The sequence below is a fragment of the Argiope bruennichi genome, chromosome 2, assembly GCF_947563725.1.
Source record: "Argiope bruennichi chromosome 2, qqArgBrue1.1, whole genome shotgun sequence".
Lineage (NCBI taxonomy): Eukaryota > Metazoa > Arthropoda > Arachnida > Araneae > Araneidae > Argiope > Argiope bruennichi.
The window spans coordinates 83702705-83726545 of NC_079152.1; the positions used below are offsets into that span (position 1 = coordinate 83702705).

Consider the following 23841-nt stretch of genomic DNA (forward strand, 5'->3'; position numbering starts at 1 on the left):
ACTTAATTTTGAAAATCGCATGATATAATTACAACGTGAAATTTTCTCATTAAATCACCTAACCATTCAAAGCGCTATCTATCGTATTCTAGGAAATACCAGTGAAAAACAAAATTTTATGACTCATATCGGAAATATTAGCAAAGAAAAAATTAATCCTAAGCATTTTTCCTAACTATAATTTTACATAATTCTGTAATGTACCCAAAAATTCTGGACACCCTATATAATTTTTTAGAACTGCTAATCTACTTGAAAGGCAGAAAATTGTCGGATATATGCAGTATTTGAATGGGTCTAAAGGAATTGTAGAATTTCTACTCTTTTAAGCAATAAGAATTTAACCATCATTTTATGACTGGTATGCATAATTCTTAGTGATTTCACACATTTGTTTTCACCACTGCATTCATGATCATATGCCATGAACACATGAAAAAGGAAAGGGAAAAATTCAAGAAATATTTTAGTTGAAAATAGTTAGTTCATAAAAACAAAACAATCATTAAAACTGCATGATGATTCTATTTAATAACTTCCACTTTTTTTATGGCAGTCCATAGACATCTATTGAGAAGTAAGGAATTGATACGACCCATCCAGACGATTTTTAGAGAAAATTTTTATTCAATAAATATCAAATACAAAAACTTCCTTTTAATTTCAAAGAAACAGAAATTCAATTTGTATCACATTATATAAAAATAGCAATTACTTCACACAAGCCATTTATCTACCAGAGGCGCAGTTTATATTTCACTTTTCTCTTCTTTGTTTACGGTATTATTTTAAAAATTCAAATAAAAGTTGACTCGAAACTCCTTTTCTTATCGGAGTCATGATAAATTGCCCTATTAAAAAATGCGTGAGATGAAATTCAAGTTGATGTGTCATGACACAGATGGTTTTAATATTCATTTGAACACTTAGAGTCGTCACCGGAAAAATGTCGTAGCGGTATTTTGAAAAGCAGATAAATGCGATGAATGCGATTTTAAAGCAAGATAACCATTCAACAGCGTTCCAAGAAAGAAAAAATTTTGATTTTATCAAACAAAATTTCTTAGAATACTTAATTAGTCATTTGCTTTTCCCAGACAATGAAATATTTTTGTATATAATTTGAAGATTTTAATTTATATACATCTATAAGTATTTCTATTTCTCTATCTATATCTAAAAATTCAAACTGTCTAAAAAATTACCTTAAATAACTTGTGCTGTTTTATGACTCTCGAAAAACATTTTACAGCAGTTCTATTTGCAGATATAATTTTTTTATGTTTAAAAAATGAGAATTTCAAAGAAAATTTTTATAATTTCAACGAAACATATCTCTTCCTAAATATCAATTTTTTTTAGTTCTGTTTTTAAAAAAATACAAAACTTTAGCATACAAAAGAAACATATTTTTAAAATGAAATATGATTTCCCTACATATGAAAAAAATAATTTACTTTACAATTAAAATTTCATCCATTAAATAACTAAAAAAATCTTTTTAAAAACTTTTTCTATTAGATAAGAAGTTACCATTTCCCTATATTAGCCTTAAAAGTAACCATATGCATTATTTTTTCTCATATTAGCCATGGGGACCCATTTCCCATATTAGTTTTAAAAGTAAAACATTTTCACATTCAAATAAAACAAAATTTGCAGCATAACATATATAATAATTAAAGAAACGAAAATTAAAAAAAAAATTAGTATTATTTATTCACGAATCAGGCAGCAATTCGATTTAAATATTAATGCTTTATTTTTTAAAAAAAATGTTATAATTCAAAAAATATTGATAACATTTCCACCTAAGTACCAATTTGTTTATTAAAAAATTATATACATTTTGCCAGTGCTGTTTAGAAAATTTCCATTATAAATTGTTTTGAGATGCTTATGAAATTTATCTATTTCAAGAACCATGTCCTATATCGTGTTTGAAAATTCTGCTGATAAAATTTACAGTTTTCGAATTATGATGATATTTAAAAAGAGCACAATTACACGTAGTCTGATGGACATTTCAATAACTTTTTTCTAATGATCGAAAATGAGGAAATAGCGCTATTAAACTTCATGAATTAATAAAATTGTTTACATAAACAAAAAGTGACAATGATTGATATACTTCTAAACAGAAGTAATTCATTAAAAATAACATTATTTTGATTTTTTAAAAATCTTTTTTTTTAATTACTTATTTAGAAATTTATTTTTAAAGTTTAAAAATTATTTTGCAAGAGAAAATAATCAGTATACAAAGTATATTTGTAAAATGCCTCGGCTAAACAGAAATCAGAATAAAAACATAAAAATGTTTGATAGTATTATCCCTTATGCTTCCATTGTCATTGAAGGAAATAAAAAGGAAAGAAATGAGCAACAATTCACCAAACAGTGAGGCAGAAAATTTGTCAATGAATTCTGCAATAAATGATGCGTATAAAGATGACCAATGGACATTGAGGACAAAGTTTTTCAGCCCAATGCAATGATTTCAACTAAGATTCTCAAAAATGGGATACACTCATAGAAAAAAAAAATCTGGAGAACAGTTGTTTCTCTATAGCAATGCCAGTTCATAAAATTTTTAGTTTGATTGCCCATGGAACATTAGTTCAATATTTTTTACGGTTTAAATAATTCGGAATCCAGTATTTTATTTCTTACAAAAATAAATAATAAAATAAATGAAATAAGGGGGGAAAAATGGCAAATGCTCTCGAAGTGGGTTCGTTATTTTTTAAGAAAGATGCTATATAAAAATAAATATAAAATTATTTCGAACTATAGCTACAGAAATGTCATAAAAATAAAGCCTAAAAATACAAGAAAATATTTTTGTTTCCATGTATTTTTCATTCTAAAATTATAGCTAATTATGTTAAAAAGAGATTTCTTTATCTGAGAAATAGCACCGTCTTTTAGAACAATATTACCAAATGTAAAATGCCATTTATTTCACCATAAACCTTAAAAAATACCACTATAGGAGATCTTGTGAAATATTATACGACTTTAATAACAATATGAAAATTTAAAGGAAAAAAGGATCGGATGTGATTTGGTGGAATGTTTCGTATATTATAAATACAACATAAAAATTATAAAAATTTTACCTTAAAAGTATGTTAACTGACGCTTTGAATTACTTTTATGCTAAATTTAGATGAATTACATCTTATCTCTAAAAATCGAATTCTTACTTCTTACCCCATTCATTAATGAATACTCATTAATCAAAATTTTTCAATCCTTTTTGCAAAAATGAAGTTCTTTCAATAGTATGAAGTTCGCTGCATAATCTCTCTGGCTTTCAGAAACTCTTGAATCTCTTAAGCGCTTTTAAATACGTTCTATCGCAAACTATAATCGCTATCTTTCCGCCTGCGCCTTTCTTCGAGGGAAGTCGATGTCATATTCGTGATAAGTAAATAAAATAGAGTGTTTGTTACAAACGAAATTATAGATTGGATTCATCTTTTCATTTTATTTATATTTATATTATCTTTATATCGATATTTTAGATATAATTTTAATAATGTAAACAGTAATTTACATTTCTCACTTCGCTAACCCAAAAAGTGCTACAGTAGACTCCCGATTATCCGCGCCTGCTGCACTTTTTTTTCTTTTTTTTTTTTCCCAAGCAAAGAGAAAATGCTTCCAAAGCAAGAAGCAAACACAAATGACAGATTTCTTCAAAAAGGTGTAGTTTTGCAGTTATGCTTTTGTAATTATATAATACATTACAGTATTAAAACAGTACATATGTATTAATTTTTCTGTGTATCCTTGACACCTCTCGTAAGTACAAAGCACTTTTCTGTTTTCATTAACAAAATGCATTTTAGGTTAGTTTTGAGTGATATACTAAAATATTAAGCGTTAGTTAAACATTTCCTGCTGTTTATTTTACGTTTTATTGTACATAAAACGATTTTTCAAAGTTGAAATGACTGTTTTCTCTTTTGCTACACCCGTTTTTAGTTTTTTTCGTATTATCCGCGATTTTTGTTATCCGCGGCGGCCACGCCACCCAATTCTGCGGATAATCGGGAGTGTACTGTATTTTGTGGAAATCTACAGTGAGGACCGATTGATATGTATTTAAGAACTATCTGGGAACATATAAAAAATTAACTTCTAGATATTACCAGTGGCTTTTGACGATATATATATTTATAACATTAAATTAGTCATGCTATTCAACTTTGATGAGTTACATGCTATTTCAATAAAAGACGGTATTATTTTAAAACTATACAAGTATAACAAACATAGAACATTCTGACTGGTTAACTACTCGTTTTGTGTCGGAATTTATACGCGAAATCAACCCAGTAGTTGGATTAGAAGGTTTAAAAGTTTTATTTTGCAATATCTCGGGAAGTCAGTCACCTTTGATGATACATCTAAGTGTCAGAAGCTTATGCATGAAACGAAACATGGTACCTCTGCACAATGTTTATGCCTGCGTGGCTTCTAGTTGGAAATTTTTGTCCCATACAGAATACAGTGAAATAGTATTTTGTGTGATTTCTTTTGAAAGTCGTGGGTGATAAAGAGAGGTGAGAACTGATTACAGTAGACTCCCGATTATCCGCGGGCGGGTTATCCGCGCCTGCCGCACTAAGTTTTTTGTTTTTTTTGTTTTTGTTTTTGTTTTTGTTTTTGCTTCCAAGCAAAGAGAAAATGCTTCCAAAGCAAGAAGCAAACACAAATGATTGATTTCTTCAGAAAGGTGTAGTTTTACAGTTATGTTTTTGTAATTACATAATGCATTACAGTATTAAAACAGTACATATGTATTAATTTTTATGTGTATCCTTGACGCCTATAGTAAGTAAGCTCTTTTCTGTTTTCATTAACAAAATGCATTTTAGGTTAGTTTTGAGTGATATACTAAAATACTAAGCGTTAGTTAAACATTTCCTGCTGTTTATTTTACGTTTTATTGTACATAAAACGATTTTTCAAAGTTGGAATGACTGTTTTCTCTTTTGCTATTACCCGTTTTTAGGTTTTTTCGGATTATCCGCGATTTTTGTTATCCGCGGCGGCCACGCCACCCAATTCCGCGGATAATCGGGAGTGTACTGTATATATCTAGAGGTTATGAACTTTACTTTCATATAAAATAAAAAACGGTAAAAGTTGTAGTAGTTGGAGCTGGGTGGCTGGTTTTCTGGTTTTAAGGTTTTGCCATTAATTTAAATATATTATCATTAATGCTATTTCCATGGAACTGTGGGAAAGAATTGTCCATAACCCTAAGAATTGTCCACAACTATAGCATAAAAAAAGAAGAAGAAAGAACTAGCATATTTCGGGCAGAATGTGAATTTTAAAAACTAACTGTAATATCTGTACAGAGTTCGTACCAGAATGAAAAAGAAAAAGAAACTAGGATATTGATATTTCGGGCAGAATGTGAATTCTTAAAACTAACTGGAAAATCTGTACAGAGTTCGTGCCAGAATGAAGAAGAAGAAAAAGAAACTCATATTGATATATCGGACAGAATGTGAATTCTTAAAACTAACTGGAAAATCTGTACAGAGTTCGTACCAGAATGACAACAACAAAAAAATTGTAAAGTCAGACATAGCTAAAAAAATTAAAAACTAGACACAATTCTTTCACATAATTAAATAAACAAATGCATTTAATATAAGAAAAAAGAAATGTATTTTCCTTAGTCATTATGAAAGAACAATTAAACAAAAGTAAATTCCCTTTCAAAACGCCAATAAAACAAAAGGTTTTATACAAATTCTTGAAATATGCAAACCAAAGCACACATACGACGGTTCGCTTCCGAAGAGAAATATTTAACTTCCCAACAAACCAAGCATGCAAAAAAGACGTCAAAAAAGAAAAAAAGAAGCCGCTTCTTTACGAACCAAATTTAAAAGGTCAAAACCCTATCTCTTTAATAGCGGACCCATGGTGAGACTGGAAGCACGCAGTCGTCGACTTAGTATACCTTTTTCACAGCATTTAATACGGAAATAAATCAGCAAGCGAGATCATTAGCTAAGAAACACTGCCGGCGAGTCCCGTTTCGGTAGCTTACGATAGACGCCGCTGCCTTAATTAGATAAAAGAAAGTAGAAATGGAACTTTCACCCGAGTTTGTTCGAAAAAGAAGAAAATTCCTAAAAAAAATTAAATTGTTCAGGAATATTGCTGATGTGTTTCTTTGTAAAATAATTTTATCAATCTCGGTTTCCAAAGGAGCATTAATTTTAATTATTAATGAAAGAACTTTAAATTGATCACATTAGGAGAAATGTTCCATCAATTAAAAATGACTTGATGATTATAGTTATTCATTATAAATAATTTTTAAACTATATAAATAAATACTGATTAAGATTTAGTCAAAAACATATAAAAGTATTTAATACAGAAGTATAAGCACAATCATAATAGAAAAAAAAATTAAAACGTTGCACCCTTAATAATTTTGAATTTATATGAAAAAATACGAATATATTTTCTTTAAGTAGGCATTTATCAATATGTTCAAACAAACGATTTTATTTGTTATGTAGTTAGCTTCTTTATGTTATCCAATCATGTAATCCAAATACCAATATTATAATTTATTAAGAAATTCATTAAAATTACGAAATGCTAATTGAATTGAAGAGAGAGGTAAATACTGAATACAAAAAGTCTTCAAACAGAATTTTAATTTAACTGATTATTACTTGAATGAATTTATATACTATTTCATATACACTCGAAATTCGATGGAATTTGATATTTAAATTTAATTAGAAACGAATCTCAAAAGATAAAAAAAATATTAAAGATATAATTTGTTTTTAATAAATAATTTAACCTATTTTTGTATACGTCTCTAAAACACGACAAATACTAAGTTAGACATAATTGGCCTCACAGGCACTATTAATAAAATTGCATCAAATATAATTTTAATAGAAGGAATTTAAATAATATTTTTTCTTCTTTATTCTATGTACTCTTTATTTGCAAACGCTATGGGAAATTTGCTCGCTTCACATTACACTGAAAATTCTAATTCAAAAGTTATCAGTTTTAAAAGAGAGAGAGACAGAAGTGGAGGAAATAATTTTTTCCGATGACGCCATTTAAATGTATTTTTTAAAAAAATTATCTTATATTCCTTGTTTATACTATTATTATTAGATTTCAGTGCGTGATTTAAAATGTATAGTTATTGTTACATGGAAACACCGTTAGTTTGTTTTCACGAAACATTTTATTGATCTAAAACATTTGTATAATTTAGCCATATCTGTCATTATTTGTGATACGTGATTGTTGTACGTTATCATACAATGCCACACGTTGCGGTTCCAGTTAATTAAAATTTTACATGCCTTTCTGTGTGCTGTATCTAACATATTGCATTTTAATATAATAGCAATAATATCCTCATCAGATATTTCTGTTACATAAAAATACTTGTTTAAAGTTTTTTCCTTTAAGATTTGATAAGAGAATCTGATCATTTCGAAGAATTACTTTTACCTTGAAGAATTTCATGGATTAAATTCTGTTTTATCCACTATCCTGATTAAAACGACAAAATCCTGTTTTGCCATTCGCATATTATAATACTCCGAAGTTGCTGAAATAAGTGGGACTGTAAGTCACTTTTGTGTAAATTGGAGTCTAATTCTGAATACAAATACATGTAAATTTCCGAAATGGAAGAAAATTACATAATAAAAAATGAAAAAATTCTTTATACATCGATACGATACACATAGTCATGGGATACCAATATGCAGATATACAGATAACAATAGTTATGAGTGAAAAATGTATAAATGGGCAGTAAATTGGCAGGGTTTTCATTTGTATTCAAGTGATTGAAGTGAAAATGTTTCTGACATGATTATGGCCACACGATGGGAATAACAGACTTTGAACGCGGAATGGTAGTTGAAGTTAGGAGCAGGGGATATTCCATTTCGGAAATTCAACATTCTGAAATCCACAGTAACAAGAGTGTGTCTAAAACACCTAATTTTAGGCATAACCTTTCACTATGGACAACGCAAAGGCCGATCGCCTGCACTTAATGATCAGCATGTGTGCGTAGAATCGTGAGATTTAACAGACTATCAATACTACGTGAAATAACAGCATGAATAAATGCAGGACGTACGACGGACGTGCCCGTTAAGACAATGCGGCGAAATTTGACTTTACTGGACTATGGCAGCAGGAGACCGACTCGAATGTCTTTATTAATAACATGACATCGCTTGCAGCGCTTCTTCTGGATTCGCGGCTATATCGGTTGAGCCCCAGATGGCTAGAAAACTATGTCTTGATCAGATGAGTCATGATTTTAGTTGGTAAGAACTAATGGTGAGACTCGATATAGTCTGCCGCAGACCAGGCGAGACCAGACGGGGCCATGAAACTAAGTTGTCAACAGGGCGCAGTGCGAGCTGGTAGTGGCTCCATAATGGTGTGTGCTGTTTTTACATCGAATGGGCAAGGTTCTTTGGTTCATATGAAGCGATTATTAACTGGAAATGATGTTCAGCTACTTGGAGACCACTTGCAGCCAGCCATTCATGGACTTCATGTACCAAAGCAAAAATGAAATTTTTATGGATGACAATGCGTCAAGTCACCGGGTCACAACTGTTCGCGATTTGGTTGGGAAAACATTCTGGATAAATCCAGCGAATTATTTGGCCACTTTGAGTACCTTACATGAATCCCATCGAGTATTTATGAGACATAATTTAGAAGTCAGTTCGTGGGCACAAAATCCAGCACCGCGAACGCTCTCACAATTATGGACGCCTATAAAGACAGCATGGCTTAATATTTCTACAGGGAACTTTCAACGACTTATTGAGTCCATGCCACGTCAATTTGTTTCCCTTCGCAGAGTAATAGAATGTCCGACACATTATTAGGAGATATTCCATGACTTTTGACACCTCAGATTCTATATACATTTTAAAATCCTAACACGAAATGTAGTTATTTCAATGTCAAGAGCTGTATAAAATCTAATTTTCTCAGTATTTTCAAATATTGTTTTTTAAATAAAATATCTTCACAGCAAATTAGCAATTTCTTTTTAATTTCTTGCCGTATTGCTAGAAAGCTTTCATATTATAATTTTTTATCTTCAAAATTTCTAATCCTTTTTCAAGACAATCGAGTATATCTAGTCTAGATTGGCTTCAAAAGCAAGGAATTGCTCACAAATTTCTATAATAAAATAGGCAATCAGTTTTTGTTATGCAAATCCGACAGCGCATTGACATCATTATTAATATCAACTGCCAAACGGAATTCCCTGTAATGTATCAGCTTCTTCTATTATTAGAGCAATTTGATTCGTTTCTGGCATTACATTAGCTCATTTTTGAAAAAAAAGAAAAAAAGAATAGATATACAATATTTTTTTATTGTATTGACTTTAGAAATCAGCATTTATATTATATTCTAAAATGTGAAATATTCACAGAAAGAGGGGAGGGGAAATCAGAAGCCGTATACTTTCAGGTCCGTGTAAGTTGCCGTATCATTGTATATATTTCACAAAGGGAAAATAATTATAAAAAATTTTAAAAATTTAACTTTTAATTCGCAAAATTGAAAGAATATTAGCATTTATTTTAAAGCCCCTTTCCCGTCCATCCATAACCTCATAAAATGTACGCGCTAATAAAGTTGAAGCTCGCTAAAACTCCAAGTAAATTATAACAATAATGAGCGCAACTGAAACTATTTTATTATTTAACCTAAGCAACAGTGGAATGACAATTACTACAAAGTGATTCAAACAAGCGAGATTTCGAAAACCTCAGCAAAAGAGGAACGAATCTTTAAGTCACAGACCATTACGTCCGACAGGTCAAGTTGTTTCTATATTCCGCTGGTGGCTTAACCATTATCGATATTAGATACGCCTCGCCGCATTCCAAGCACTGAGAACTCCAACGTTGAGTAATCTTAATTTTACCGTAGTATATACGAAAAGTCTTTTCACATGACAAAAGCAATTTCCTTACATCCCAAGGTAAAAACAGAATATATATATGCATTCAGATGATGGCATGATATAGAAGTCAAATGACTAATTTTAGTTTTCAGAAATATCATTAGTAACTTTAATATAAAAATGGAAATTCATTTAATAATTCTGATTAATGAAAAGGAATTTGTCTCTTTTTATAAAATAGATGTTTAAAATATTTATAAAGAAAAAGAAGGAAAATACTTATGCATCGAATTATGAACACAGAACTTTATTATTCATTATTCATTTAAAGATTACTAAATTAACCATCAAGTATAAATTTTGATACTTTTTTTTAAATATTTCAAAATGTGCCAATTGCATTCTTTTTAACCCTATTAAATAAATAAGTAAGACTATTAAACGAAGTGACAAATATTTACGAAAGAAAAATGTTTAATATTGTAAATTAAAATATTAATTAATATTATAGTTTGTAATAATAAAGATAATCCAATAAAATAATTAGAGTTTTATGAGTTGAATTTAAAAGAGAGAAAATTAAAAACGAAGTCTTCTGTGACGCGAGCATTTAAGTGACTTGAAAGAACAACTTAAATATGCACGCCATTTATATAATGATAGGATTATATAAATGGCAAGCCCAGATCAATTATCTAAATGCTAACTTAATTTGGTGGAATTGAAATTTTAAAGTCAAATAGAAAAAAATGTCATTCGATACTTTCTTTAATTGATATAAACGGATTTGGGTCTTGTTATAGCTTATTTCGCTCCCTTGAAATCATCTAACAATTCATTAAAAAAAAGTAAAAAGAAAAATTAAGGGTTCTATGACCAGAGTTAATTTAATTTAAATAAATATAGAATGATATATTAAATGAGAATAAGTAACTATAAGTAAGTGAGAATTAACTAACAGCAATAGTAAATGCATTGCATATTGCATATTTAGAATAAGACAGAACTAGTAAAATTTTGCCATAAATCAAATACTAATTTTTCTGAAAGAGATATTTTGAATATAATTCAAACGATAAGTAAAAATTTTCCTTTATCAATAAAGAAAATACAAAGTAGATGTTCTAAGTGATTTTTTCCCGAATCGTATTTAATATAAGGAAGAAAATTACGAAGAAATAAAAAAATATCTGAAGTCAAATTTGTTTTTCAACCATAAATGAATAAACTCTTTTCTCAAAGAATAAAATAACATTACTCATATTAATTCACAAAGGAATTCTATAGAAAATGGATGAATTCAGTTAGATGTTCTCGCGAGATTTAGCTGAAGTCAATAACCATCGTCGTCACAAGCATATAAATATATATATTTTTTTAATTTTGACATCTACATATCTATTAAACAAAAAAATTTCCTAAAAATATACATTCTTAAAAATACAAAATATTCTTTTGAATTTTTTGAATAAATATTGCCATTACGAATGAAATTTTACAAATTACGAATAAAATGTAAATGATTAAAACGTACAATTTTAGCAATCATTATTCTCAATAGATTTATCACAAAATCAGTCAACCATGGAGGACTGGTGATTGTCACAGAAATTGATGAATTTATAATATACGCATCACTGCTTTGGCACTATTTATCTAAATAAAATAACTAAATTAGCCAATTTATGATTTCAGAGAAGTTGCCACCGACATTTACAAAAAATAAAATGATTAAAAGTGGAACAGGATATTTAGTAGATGAGCTTGCTTCTCTTGTGATCCCCACATCTTATAAACAACCCCATTTTAAAAAGCTGAATATTTCCTTTTTCATTTATATACTTATTAAATTTTTTTTTTTTAAATAAAGAAAACAAAAATGAGAAAATCAAATTAAAGATAATAAATTGCAATTTATTTTACGATTTGATAATTTATTTTGTCGTACTGCTTTGCTGTGACGTTATTACCAATATACAAAGAAGTAAATCTTTTAGACAATATCAACATATAAACTGGTTTCATTGGAAGATATGGATCTAGGTCCATTTAATATAATACAATTGACAAATTTTAAATGATGCCTAAGACAAATGCATACACAAGAATTATTGCCATTTATCATTTATGCATTATCATTATTATAAATAGCAATATAATTTAGAATTAAAAATATTTCAGACTAATGCCTGCTAATCTCGCTTAACCGGCCGATATTAAAGATCAGTGAAATTAAGATATATTGTTTTAAATGAAAGAGCGAAATAAAACATATTGTTGCAATATATCAAAACTATCCGTCTCTCTCTCTTTTTTTTTTTTTTTCTTCCCCCACATTCTCCCATTTACATACTGGCACGTGAGAGCCGGCGTCCTGGCATAAGGGTAGCGCGTCTTCCGCGTGCGTCCCGGGTTCGAGTCCCCGCTTCCGGCATGGTTGTTCTTCATCTGTGTTTTATCTGCTAAGTGAGTGAATGTGTCCTCCTGTAAAAAGGGTGTGTGCTAGCGATTGTGTCGCATAAGTAGCTAAGCAGCACTCATGGCCCTAGATGGCTCTACTGAAAACAAGAGACGTTCTCTCGGCTTAAAATCGCTGACTTCGCTAACAAGTAGCATAAGAAACAACAACATACAGGCACGTAATGATGCATTAATCATTTTTGTACATGTAAACATAAGGTTGCCTCAAATGAATAGTATATATATATATATATATATATATATATATAAAGATGAATAAGAGAAAACTTTGGTACAACTGATTATCCTTATTTTTAAATTGATACACTGAACAACTAACTCCCTTTCGTTTTATGGAACTCTGAAAAAAAACTGAAACTCTTTTAAAAGACATTCATGTGCAAAATAATTAATTACAATAATCGATATTTTACGTTATTAATTACAGTGAAGATTTGTTCTATAAAATGATTACTATCAAAACTTCTTTTCACATTACTTTATCTGATATAGCGATATTATAATTGCTATTTAAGCACTGCTAATAAAATGCAATAATGTTAAAATCCTTTGTAGAGTTGAGTACTATATTTCCAAAACTCCAAAGCGAAGAGAAATGAAATAATATAAAACAAAAAAGAACGAAAGATTCATGCAGAGATTTGAGAATATAGTTTTTAAAATTTACGCCAAGGGAACTCTCAGGTCAGAAAAATTCTTTTTTAATAATATTTACAAATTTTTAAGTAAAGACCTCAAGTTTTACGAAGGACCCAATCACAAAGTCATGATATATAGTGCAATAGTTTTGATTTTGATTATAACACGCATTTGTGCATATGTCAAACACATGATCTGGATCAGATACTACTGGAAATTCCATCAAATAATTCCTTTGCCTCCAGTGAAAAACAAAGAAAAGGTTTAAATTCCACAATAAAGCAGTTAATCTGAAGAGAGACGCCCACCTCTCCAAATCACACTAATAAACAAGTGCGAATTGATTATGCCGAATTGTCGAAAACCACCAGACCTCAATTGATTGAGACCCTTATGACTCGACCCTCCTCCACCCCAGCCGTTAGGAAGCAAGAAAAAGGCCAAAGAATGGGGGAGGAGAGAGAGAGAGAAAGAAGAGCAAAATTCATTATTAAAAGTCCTCCGATCTCAGGCACATCTACATATATTTTCTTTCTTTTATGCGACGGGTCTCCTAATCTGTAGTGCAGAATGGATGGTACCGAAGGAAAGGGGCTGAAAACCACAGACTCACTTCCCGTTCTCACTTTGATGTCATCAAGTGATGCGTCATATGCAAAATTCCTCCTTCCCTCTCGAGAAGATGTTAAAGAGGAATATTTATGACTTTCTGGTGAAGAATATTTTTATTTCCCGAGTACTCGCGGTGTTTCTGGAATTTGTGATCTCTCTATCAAATTTTTTCCTCCAGCTCTCGCTCTCAACCACTTTTGCTTTAAAGGGAAAATCTCCACTTTGGTGGATTGGAAGAATCGGTGGGGAAGGGGTGGATGGACAGAACACTTTATGCATAAGTCACCGGGAAACAATTGCATTGCTCTTTTTCCATATTCAAGTCAGTCAAGAGGGGGGAAGTAATAAATTCCGAGTCCGATAAGAATTTGTAAGCTTTGCAAAGTGATGGAATTTGAATGTAGATTTGTGTGCATACAAGTAAATATATACTATGATTTCAAATATTTCAGTTCTATTCTACTTTGCTGAGAGATTAAAATCCATACTGTTTGCACTGCATTCAAATAAAATTGCAATTGCAGTTTATTTTTATGTATATTGGAACCTGTATAGTAAGTAAATCGTGCATGCTCATTTTCGAAAATTTATTCGCGTTTAAATTCTGACATTTACATGATCTGTTTTTGACATTCGATTCAAATAGTTTGTTATACAAAAGTATACAGACACTACTAGCGTATTCATAGATGTACAAAAATATTGATGGACATTGTGAGCGTTGAAGCTATTGCTTTATAAACAATTAAAATATTTTAAATTTAAAATTTTGACATTCTGAGTTATCGAAGAAATATTTAACTTAGTATACAATAATTTTTCTAGAGCTGTTTTCTTTATTTTTAATCTTATTCCGAATAAAGAATTAAACTTGATATTCCCAGTTAAAGAACTATTGTTAAGAATTATGATAAATAATGTTCTTATAGCCTAAACAATAGAATCCAAGAAATGATTTCTGACAAAAAAGAGTAATTTCGGTGCAAAAAAATAATGAATTTATTTAATTCAACATTTCATTACACTTTTCTCCCAAATTACTTAAGCATTTGAGCGCAAATAGCAAAATATGCAATAAAAATGCAGGAGTAATAATAAAAAAAAAAGTAGTTCCATTTTTTTCGAATTTTTTTAATATAATAATAACAGGTCATTGCATTATAACATTCTCATAATTTGTTTTTTGCTACCCAACAAATTAAATATACTAAATTATATTGTCATTTTTATAATAAATTTACTAATTCGGCTTAATGTAGCAAATTAGATAGTTTTGTAGCTGCACATAAGCTATAGCTTAATACAGAACCTTATAACTTTTATAAACGATGACCAAGATGTGATCTGCTTCGTCGAATTTTAATGAGTTGCACAACTGCTGCTCATTTAAATTCGAAAATCACTTAAGGTGATGATTCAGAGATAGACGAATTCCAATTATTCAAGGAGGCTGTTCTAGTATGTTTCTATTACAATCGCATAGGAAATAAAAAAAATAAAAAATAGTCTTACCTGTTGTGAAGAGGACTATGGCTTTGAGGCAACTGTATTCCGCTGCATCAACATGTAGCGCTTTCAGTTTCTCGACTTGCTCTTGGAAGATTCGTATATGGTCCATGAAAGCCACCACTCTGTCCGCAGCCATAGGGGATGCATGAAGCCCCGCCGCTGCCAGCAAGGGCGCCACATGCAAGGGCATGGAACACTGTGAGGCGTTGAGCACGAATAGTTCGCTCCAGACCAACCTCAGAAGTGCCACCTGGTCAGTCACTTGGAGGTCGGGAAAGAATGGAATGTTCCGAGCCCATTCGACGGCACTGAAGAGCAGTCTCGCTGCAAGTTCACAAATATTGTCGATGCCCATAATGTTATTCGGTTGCATACACTGGGCATACCGAGATGACGGATAAGGCTCGGCCCTCAGCAATAGTGAGATGAAGCTGGACAGGTAGGAGGAATGGGTGCCATTCAGAGCATCTCCGTTGGTCAGAGTCATCTGTCCAGGGAGGCCATGCTGGCTTGGGGGGACCCGCCCCCTCTGTACCGCTGCGGGGGGACACAAGAGACAACATGTAGATCCAAATTTGCGACACACTTCACACGATACGAATTGCATTATTATATGAATGAAGTTGATACTATATGCAATGATTAAATATTCACTCAATAAAATATGTATAAGTATTTAATATTTAACATGAAATATTTTTTATTTATTTCTTAAGTTATTTCTTAATGAATTAATAAATTGCTAAAATCTAATGAGCTGGTGTGAGAATATTGAATTTGAATCGATAGTGTGACAAGTTTCTTAATTGTATTTACAGCAAGAAATTATTTTGACAAGGAATTTATAGTTTTTTGCAGCAGCTACTTTTCACAGAAATGGACTATTTTAAATGTCTCATTGATTTATCCCAAGATAGTTCTTTAGCAAATAAATTTTTATCTTGAACTATATTCTAGAACAAAGATTTGTTATCAGAGTCAAGTTATTTTATAAGCAGTGTAAGTTGGGCTAATATTCTAAAATAATCCTCTTAAGTCGCGGTCATTTTCCTTACACTCACCAAAATTACAGATTGCAACCTTCAACTGAAATATTAATGACAAAATATATGTTCTATTCTTCTAAAACGAGGCAAATTATCCTTCCTTGTATAGTCAATTGAAAAGTTATAGTCAAATGGCATACTAAGTGACAAGAACATAGCCTCGAGTTGCCTAATTATTACTGCGGGAAAAGAAATTAAATATAAAACTGCTCTGCAATCTTCGCATTATTTGTTAGACTATATGCTCACTTAAACATGCTTATTATCGACGCATTCCATTTCTCGCTTCTGTCCATGAATGGCTTAACGCTGAATATAAAGTGTAGCGTTGTTCCAAGTGGAAATGCAACTAAATATTTGCTTCTTATTTCTGAGAAGATAAGCTTCTGATTGTCAGCGGAGATCGAATAAAAAGAAAGCACTTTAAAAAAAGCCCGACTCTTATCGGAACGAAACCAATATTATCAGTAGATGCAAATGTAGATGTAGAAGCCAACTGTATTAACACACTCCGAGTTAAGGCTCAGTAATCACGATGCAATATGCCCATCTTATCGAAAAGTCAAAGTGCATCTGTCTATGTAAACATGATTGTAACCGACAGCTGACTAGATTTTTCTTCTTTCATAATCAAAAATTATCCTGGTAAATGATGGGACTATCTTTGAGATATGGAGAGTAATTATCGATGATAAAAGAGAATGTTTTAAAATATTTGTCGGACTCAGCAGTAAAGATGAGCAGTTGATTGATTATTCACTCTTGCATAGTTATAGAATTAAAAATATCTATTTTATTTCTAGAATTAAATTATTCACTTAAAATTCATTTCTGGTTCTTTCTGCTCTGGGATAGAAGTTATTTACTAAAATTAGAATAATTTTGTTTCAGTCTTAAATTATAGTTTAATTTGCAATGCTATGAAAATATATGTAGAAATTCCGTGAAGTTTCCTTTAAAAGAGGAATTAAAACCATAAGAATTTTTCGTTCACATAAGTTACGAATATGATTCAATCAAAAAAATTGGATTAATTTAATTTAAAAAAATTAATTTTCGTTCTCTTATTTATGAAATTTTGCCTGAAGAATTATTTATAAATGATAGTAAAGAAAACGTAATAGTAGTTGATCTTATCAATAGCTCAATTATTTCTTTTTCCTAGAATTACATTGCGATATTCTCTTGAATTATTTCAGGAATATATCCTTCTAGAACTCATTAGAGATTTAAGAGTTGAAAAACAACCGCAAACAATTCCTGTCAATAATATAATCAGCAAATAAATATTTCTTGATTCCGTCTTATGCATATTTTCATGCAATCTGTCTGCATTGTCTCTGCTATTGGATGATTACCTACAGACAATATATGTTCACCAGGAGCCTAAAATTCATCCAGAAATTTATCGAAATTTAACTTGAAGTAAGTATGCTTCTTCTCCAGTCTTTATTAATAGTTCTTTATGGACTTCAGAGCTTTATGGACTAAATACTTCATGTTCTTTATGGACTAAATTCTTCAGAGCTTTAATTGTTCATATCCATATGACAATCTTCTAAAGAAAATTTCTTTGCTCTTTTTCCTACAACATTTTGATTCAATTTTTATAAAGAATACAGCAATTTTTACAGATTGAAAAATTCAAACAACGCATTGTATTAAAAACTGTGAATTAAAGTAATGCATTAAAGCAAGACGGCTTCATATCTAAATAATTCAAGAATTTGTATGTCTCTTTTTCTAAGTTCGGAACTGTATTATAGATTAGTGGCACAAAATGGCCGAACTAGCAAATCAAGGAGTTTGAGGGAAACTTTGAATCTCAATATTTATAATTTCACACATCTTCTACATTTCTTTAGAGTAAAATACTTTGAAGTAAATTTACAATTTTCTTGTCCATACACTGAAGAGTAAAGCAATATTTTGAAAGTTGCTAATTATCTTACTTTAAGGAGGAGTAAACATCACGCAAACGATAAAGAAAAGAAACGGAATAAAAGTTTTAGTGCAAGACTGTTTCATCGCCGAGCAGCTCAAGGGCCCTTTTAAGACGTCGATGATGTCATTCCTACTTTTCCTGGGCAATATTACTGGCCGAATTGGCGGCACAGAATAGCCAGAACTAACAAATCAAACAAACCGCATTCCTCTCTTGAGAGATTTTCCGGAGAGGCTTGCAGGAGAAGATAGATCTTCCAGTGGGAGAAAAAGTATGGATGGGGTGTGCGAGTGCGCAGCTTTTCCCGATCTCCACCCCTCAAGCAGACGGCCGTCTGCGGGGTTGGACGACAGGAGGTTCTTTTTCATCGGCTGCCGTGGACGCCCCCTTTACACTTCGCGCTACACTCAATTTTTTTTTATTAAGTTCGCTGCTCCTTTTTAAAAATTATTATTATTAACGTTAACAATGAGAAAACGTGTCAATGGCGGTTTAAAGTTCGATAATTAGTCACTTACATGCAATCAACATAAACACCAGAAAGAATAGAAGTAAATCGAATTATCAAGGTAAATAAAGAGTATAATTTCTATTATTTAAGGCTTTTTTCATGTATTCATCGGAAAAATTAAAAAAAGAATACTATCTGGAATTTGTCTACGTTAACCCTATCCTTGATCTTTTTTATACTAGTCGCTATTTATAGCTATTTGGTAACATTCAAAATTATTTTTCTGTCATATTTTAATTAATAAACAATCAAAAAAAGTAAAAATAAAAAATTATGATTATTTAAATATTTTTGCTAAATTTTGTGAGCTGACTTTGACTTAAAATTTAAATCATTTATTCCTTTTGGTTCATGTTTTACATTTTCCTAATTTATTCAAAAAAAATATTTAAAATTCAATAGTTAAACTTGAAATTTAACGAAGAACGTAATAAAGTCGCAGTTTTGGTTGCATCACTATGTTTAAATATTTTAAGATAAATTAAAAGAAATTACCGGTTTTTAATTATCTGTAACTTACATATAATCGAAAGAAATGAACATTATATGATTAATGCATATAAAAAACATGAGAAAATAATGTACTTACAATTATGCATGGGACAATTTCATTTAACTTTTTAAAAATAGCAGACAAAGAAAGTTTAGTTTAAGATAAATATTACTGATTTTTTAATGATAGCCCATATTATTTACACAAAACATTATTTTGTCTTAGATACTATGGATAATCTCTTTTTAAAAACTTAGAAAACGTAAATACCCAATCCTAACAATGTACGTATTCGATTCTGAATTTGCAAGTCTATGTACTTCATCGAGTTTATGACTAATCTGCTATTCAAAATACTTAAATATAGATCACAATGCGGTTCCTATATACACTTACTATGCAAAAACACTCCTGAAACAATCGTTAGGCATTTAAAAAATATATATAAAGATAATGCACTCTATTTAAATTATCATTTGAAGCATCTGTCATTAACTATATGCATGACTTTTATCAGGTATATTTTAACCTATTTAGTATAGGAAGATGAAAATAAGTTCAGCGCACGCGAAAATTATATCATGAATGTGACCTTCATTCTTTTGAAGTAGAAAGGGGGTGAAAAAAAAAACAATTGTTTGAATGCGAGCTAATACCAGTCAGTTTCTGCTAGAATCACACTAACTGCTAAATAGGCAATTTAAAATTCACAATTCAAAGTCATATTTGTGTTAATTATATCGGCATCCATTTCAATCTTTTAAAAATACAGTAACATTGCTGTAATTTCACTTAATTTTACGAATCCATTTTTATTGCGTTCTTAGATCTTCATACTCATCCTCATCTTTTGATCGCATTATAATGATAGGATTGAAGATGACATAAAAAAGTAATATAAAACTTTCTTATACAATATAGGGAAATTCAACGATCAAAAATTACTCAAGCTGTCCTTCCTACAATTGAATCTTGTACATACCATTATCTTAAAAAATGCCAAAGGATATTTAGACTTTATCTACAGATATGATTATTTTCTTTATTGAAGAGATACAACAAAAACATGACCAATAAATACCACTCTAAGTAATTTTAAGAGTAAAATTTGGCGTTAATTTTTATTGCCTGCTACAAGGAATCACTATATCTCTGCCTCTATCAATAAACTTTTAGAATTTAAAATAAATGTTGCATGTCGATTCATACAAGCAACTAATGAAACTGCTAAAACAAAAAGTAAATAACAGAATTCAGACATGGCACAAGCTTGGAGCAAAAGATGTTGAACTTCATAAAATGTTGAATTCTGCAAAACACAAACACCGAGAAGTAAATTAAGTACGCTTAATTGAACAATAACATTAACTGATATAAAAAGCGCTTGAGATATTAAAAATAAATGCATAAAAAATTAATCGATTCAACAGATAAAATTTAATTCTGAAAACGCTGAAATTCGTTTTTCCTCAGAAGTATATCATGTCTCAGAATTTTAATAATCAATTGATTTTTAGTAATTTTAGCATAACACTAGTTGGAATTAATAAACAAAAATATAAATAATGTTAATATGGCACTGCCATTTATGAATTTTTAATTTTACCAAATTTTTGTGGCAGTTTAATACAAAATTCATAAAAACTTAAGTTACTGTATTTATATAAATAAAGCATCGAATATGGTGGATATGAAAAATAAATAATTAAAATTTTTACTGATTTTTTAATTATACGAGATTTCAATAAAATCCAACAATTAATATACACATATACATACATATAAATGAGATAATTTTAAAATGAGACTAGAGATTTTTTGAATATTTTTCCTTTATTTATTATCATATTTTTTCCTTTCATCTTTTTCTGTTTCCTATCAACGTTAAAATTGTTCCTCAATTATCCAAAACTATGAGAAAAACTAAAATTAAGGGGGGAAAAATTCAAAAATGCAATTATCTTTCTAATTTACGTCCATATCTGCTTTGTTTTTAACTGCGGGTTGTCTTTCAGAATGCAGAAAATGTTTCAGTTAGTGATGCTATATAACGAAAATTACAGATCCGATCAGCCAAAATGATGTAATGTTATGACCCGAGATCGGTATTAAGAACCAAAGGTGAGCTAAAAGGCGCATTTCGTGAGTACAGATTTAAAATGAAGTCGTGAATATAATATTATGGCCGGGTCATGAGGGTCAAAACATTACATGTTTGTCACACTATTATGACCTATTAAGTCACCGTAGCTTACAGCAAAAAACAATCACGTATACTAGCTATAATTTAATACCTACTTGTTCTTAAAAACAAAGAGTAATTTAAATAAATTTGAATTTAAATGATTTATTCGTGTATTATAATAACGCTCAGAGAATGTTAAAAATTTTATTCTCTGAAAAAAGTGAGCTATTTAGAATTTTAATCTTTTTACCCTTGTTTCGGTATTTAATAACATTTAATTTGTTGATTGATTTTTTTAAAAATTTTATTCATACTGAAACGATAATTTTTAAGTGTCTCAGCAGATATATAATATTTTTCAGTAATTACGCCTAAAAAACGAAACAAGGCATAAACGACGTTTCCTGCAGACAACTGTCCTAAGTAAATCATGCAAATTTAATATAATATTTTTATGTTATTAATTACTTAATTAATAATAATTGATTAATTATTGACTGATTAATAACAACTGATTAACTATTTAATTAATAATAATTAAAAGCCAGACTTTGATGCAAACAGTATTTTCAATGGAAATTTGTTTTCATTGGAAAAATAAATCTGTAATTCTTAAAAAGTTTTGCAAGGAAAATAATTACTCGCCACCTTAGTTCTTGACCGAAAGTTCAGAAAGTTGAGAAATTTTTCAAACAAGCATGCAAAAAAAAAAAAAAAAAAAAAAAAAAAATTAATAATTTAAAAAAAAAAAACTTTTGCAGCTTTGTTATGAATATTATAAATGAGTGAATATGAAAGATGCATTTTAAAATTTTACAAAAACACAATCGGTGCCGTTGGTAAGTTATTTAACTTTTCATGGTTCGATAAGCAATCGTCTGAAATGACTAAAACGGCTCGAAATGCCAAGGATGTCAATGGTGCAACGTTTTCGAGTTCTTCGGAAACTGGTCGCAGACAACTATTATTTAATCCATAAACGTTCTAGACAGTAAATATGGTTTGTATAGTGATATTTAATCATTTTTCCATTGGATTTCAAGATTAAAAAGAAGAAACGGAAAAACTTAGGAAATTTTCAAAACCATAAGCTTTGTCTTTCAAATTACGCAAAAATCCATCATAAAATCTGAGTTTCATTTCAATCTGAGTGGGTTTCACAAAATTTCTCTAGGAATCCAGTAAGCTTGATGAGTTCCAAAAGCTAATTGCCTGAACATCAATCGCATTCTTTTCGAAATAAATTTATTTGAATTTAATATAACATTTTAAGTACTTTTTTAAAATAAATGTTTCTACTCAAACTGGTAACACTATTGAACATAATCAAATAAATTAAAGCCTGCATTTCTGAAGATGTTCTCAAAAGACACTCGATTCCAACTCGCAGATAATTCTTTTATAAAAGTCTAATCCTAATCTAACTAAACGTCTGGTCCCTTTACACCATATATATCTAATTTGTTTATTTTATATTCCTTTTGTACGGACCCTCAGAGGCCTCCAGTACCTTCATGGGGCCTCAGCTTTCTAAACAGGGGAAGCAGGCACGTTTTGCCCTTCCCTGCATTTGACCTCCTGTCAAGTTCAGCAAGTGAACGGGTCTCTACTGGATTAGACCCCTAACAAAATAAACAGTTAGGAGAATAGTATTGTTTGATTGGGTTTTTATTGGATATCAAGCTAATGCTGTCATGACGTTCAATTTACGATTTGTAAAAACAGATCCTTCATTTTATTTAATGTGTTCGATTTCCTAAATGTTCAATAGGTAATAAGCGGGATTTCTCTGTACTTTTGTACTTTTTTTGATTTCTGTGATTATATAAAAACTAAATTTACAAAATACAATAAAACATATTGCTTTTCATGAGTGCATGATCACTTCAGGCCAAATTCGTATCATTTACAGCAGTTTCTCTGAACTTTATTTCCTGACCTACTGAAACTTTTTACATATGCTCGCCGTTTAATTCAAAATACTTGCTTACTTGTCTTCCACAGTTTCAGTTCGCTCGCATAAAATCAAGAGACAAAATATTTAGTTTGAAATTATTTGCTTATTTTTATCACATCGTTTTAAATCTAATTATGAATATTTTATTTTAATAAATTAAAAAAGTTTATGTGCTCAATCAATTAATTATTTTTAGATCCAAACGACTAAATTTAAAATAAAAGACCGTCTCTTGCTATAGATGGTCAGGATACATGATATTCTTTACAAAAAAGAACTATAATAATGGTCAGTTTGCTTCAAGACGTATAAAAAGGCAACTATATTGTATTAATGACCAATAAACAGAATCTATAGTGATTCCCCATGTTCTATGAAAAGTAAAAAAAAACAAAAACATTACAAAATTTACATTCTAAGTCGCAGAAGATTTTAAAATACAAATGAAATTTAAGAGAAATTTAAATTAATTTTTTAGTCAACT

At 30.0% G+C, this 23841-nt stretch overlaps 1 protein-coding gene across 2 annotated transcripts in view; it reads right to left on the reverse strand.

The window, feature by feature from the left end:
- LOC129991864 (nuclear receptor subfamily 2 group F member 1-A-like) overlaps window positions 1-23841 on the reverse strand; it is a 116614-nt gene that overhangs the window by 89955 nt on the left and 2818 nt on the right. For both annotated transcript variants that reach the window (XM_056098263.1, XM_056098264.1), the window contains exon 2: window positions 15224-15757. In XM_056098263.1, coding sequence (XP_055954238.1) covers window positions 15224-15757 — 534 coding nt within the window. The remainder of the gene's footprint in view (window positions 1-15223; window positions 15758-23841) is intronic.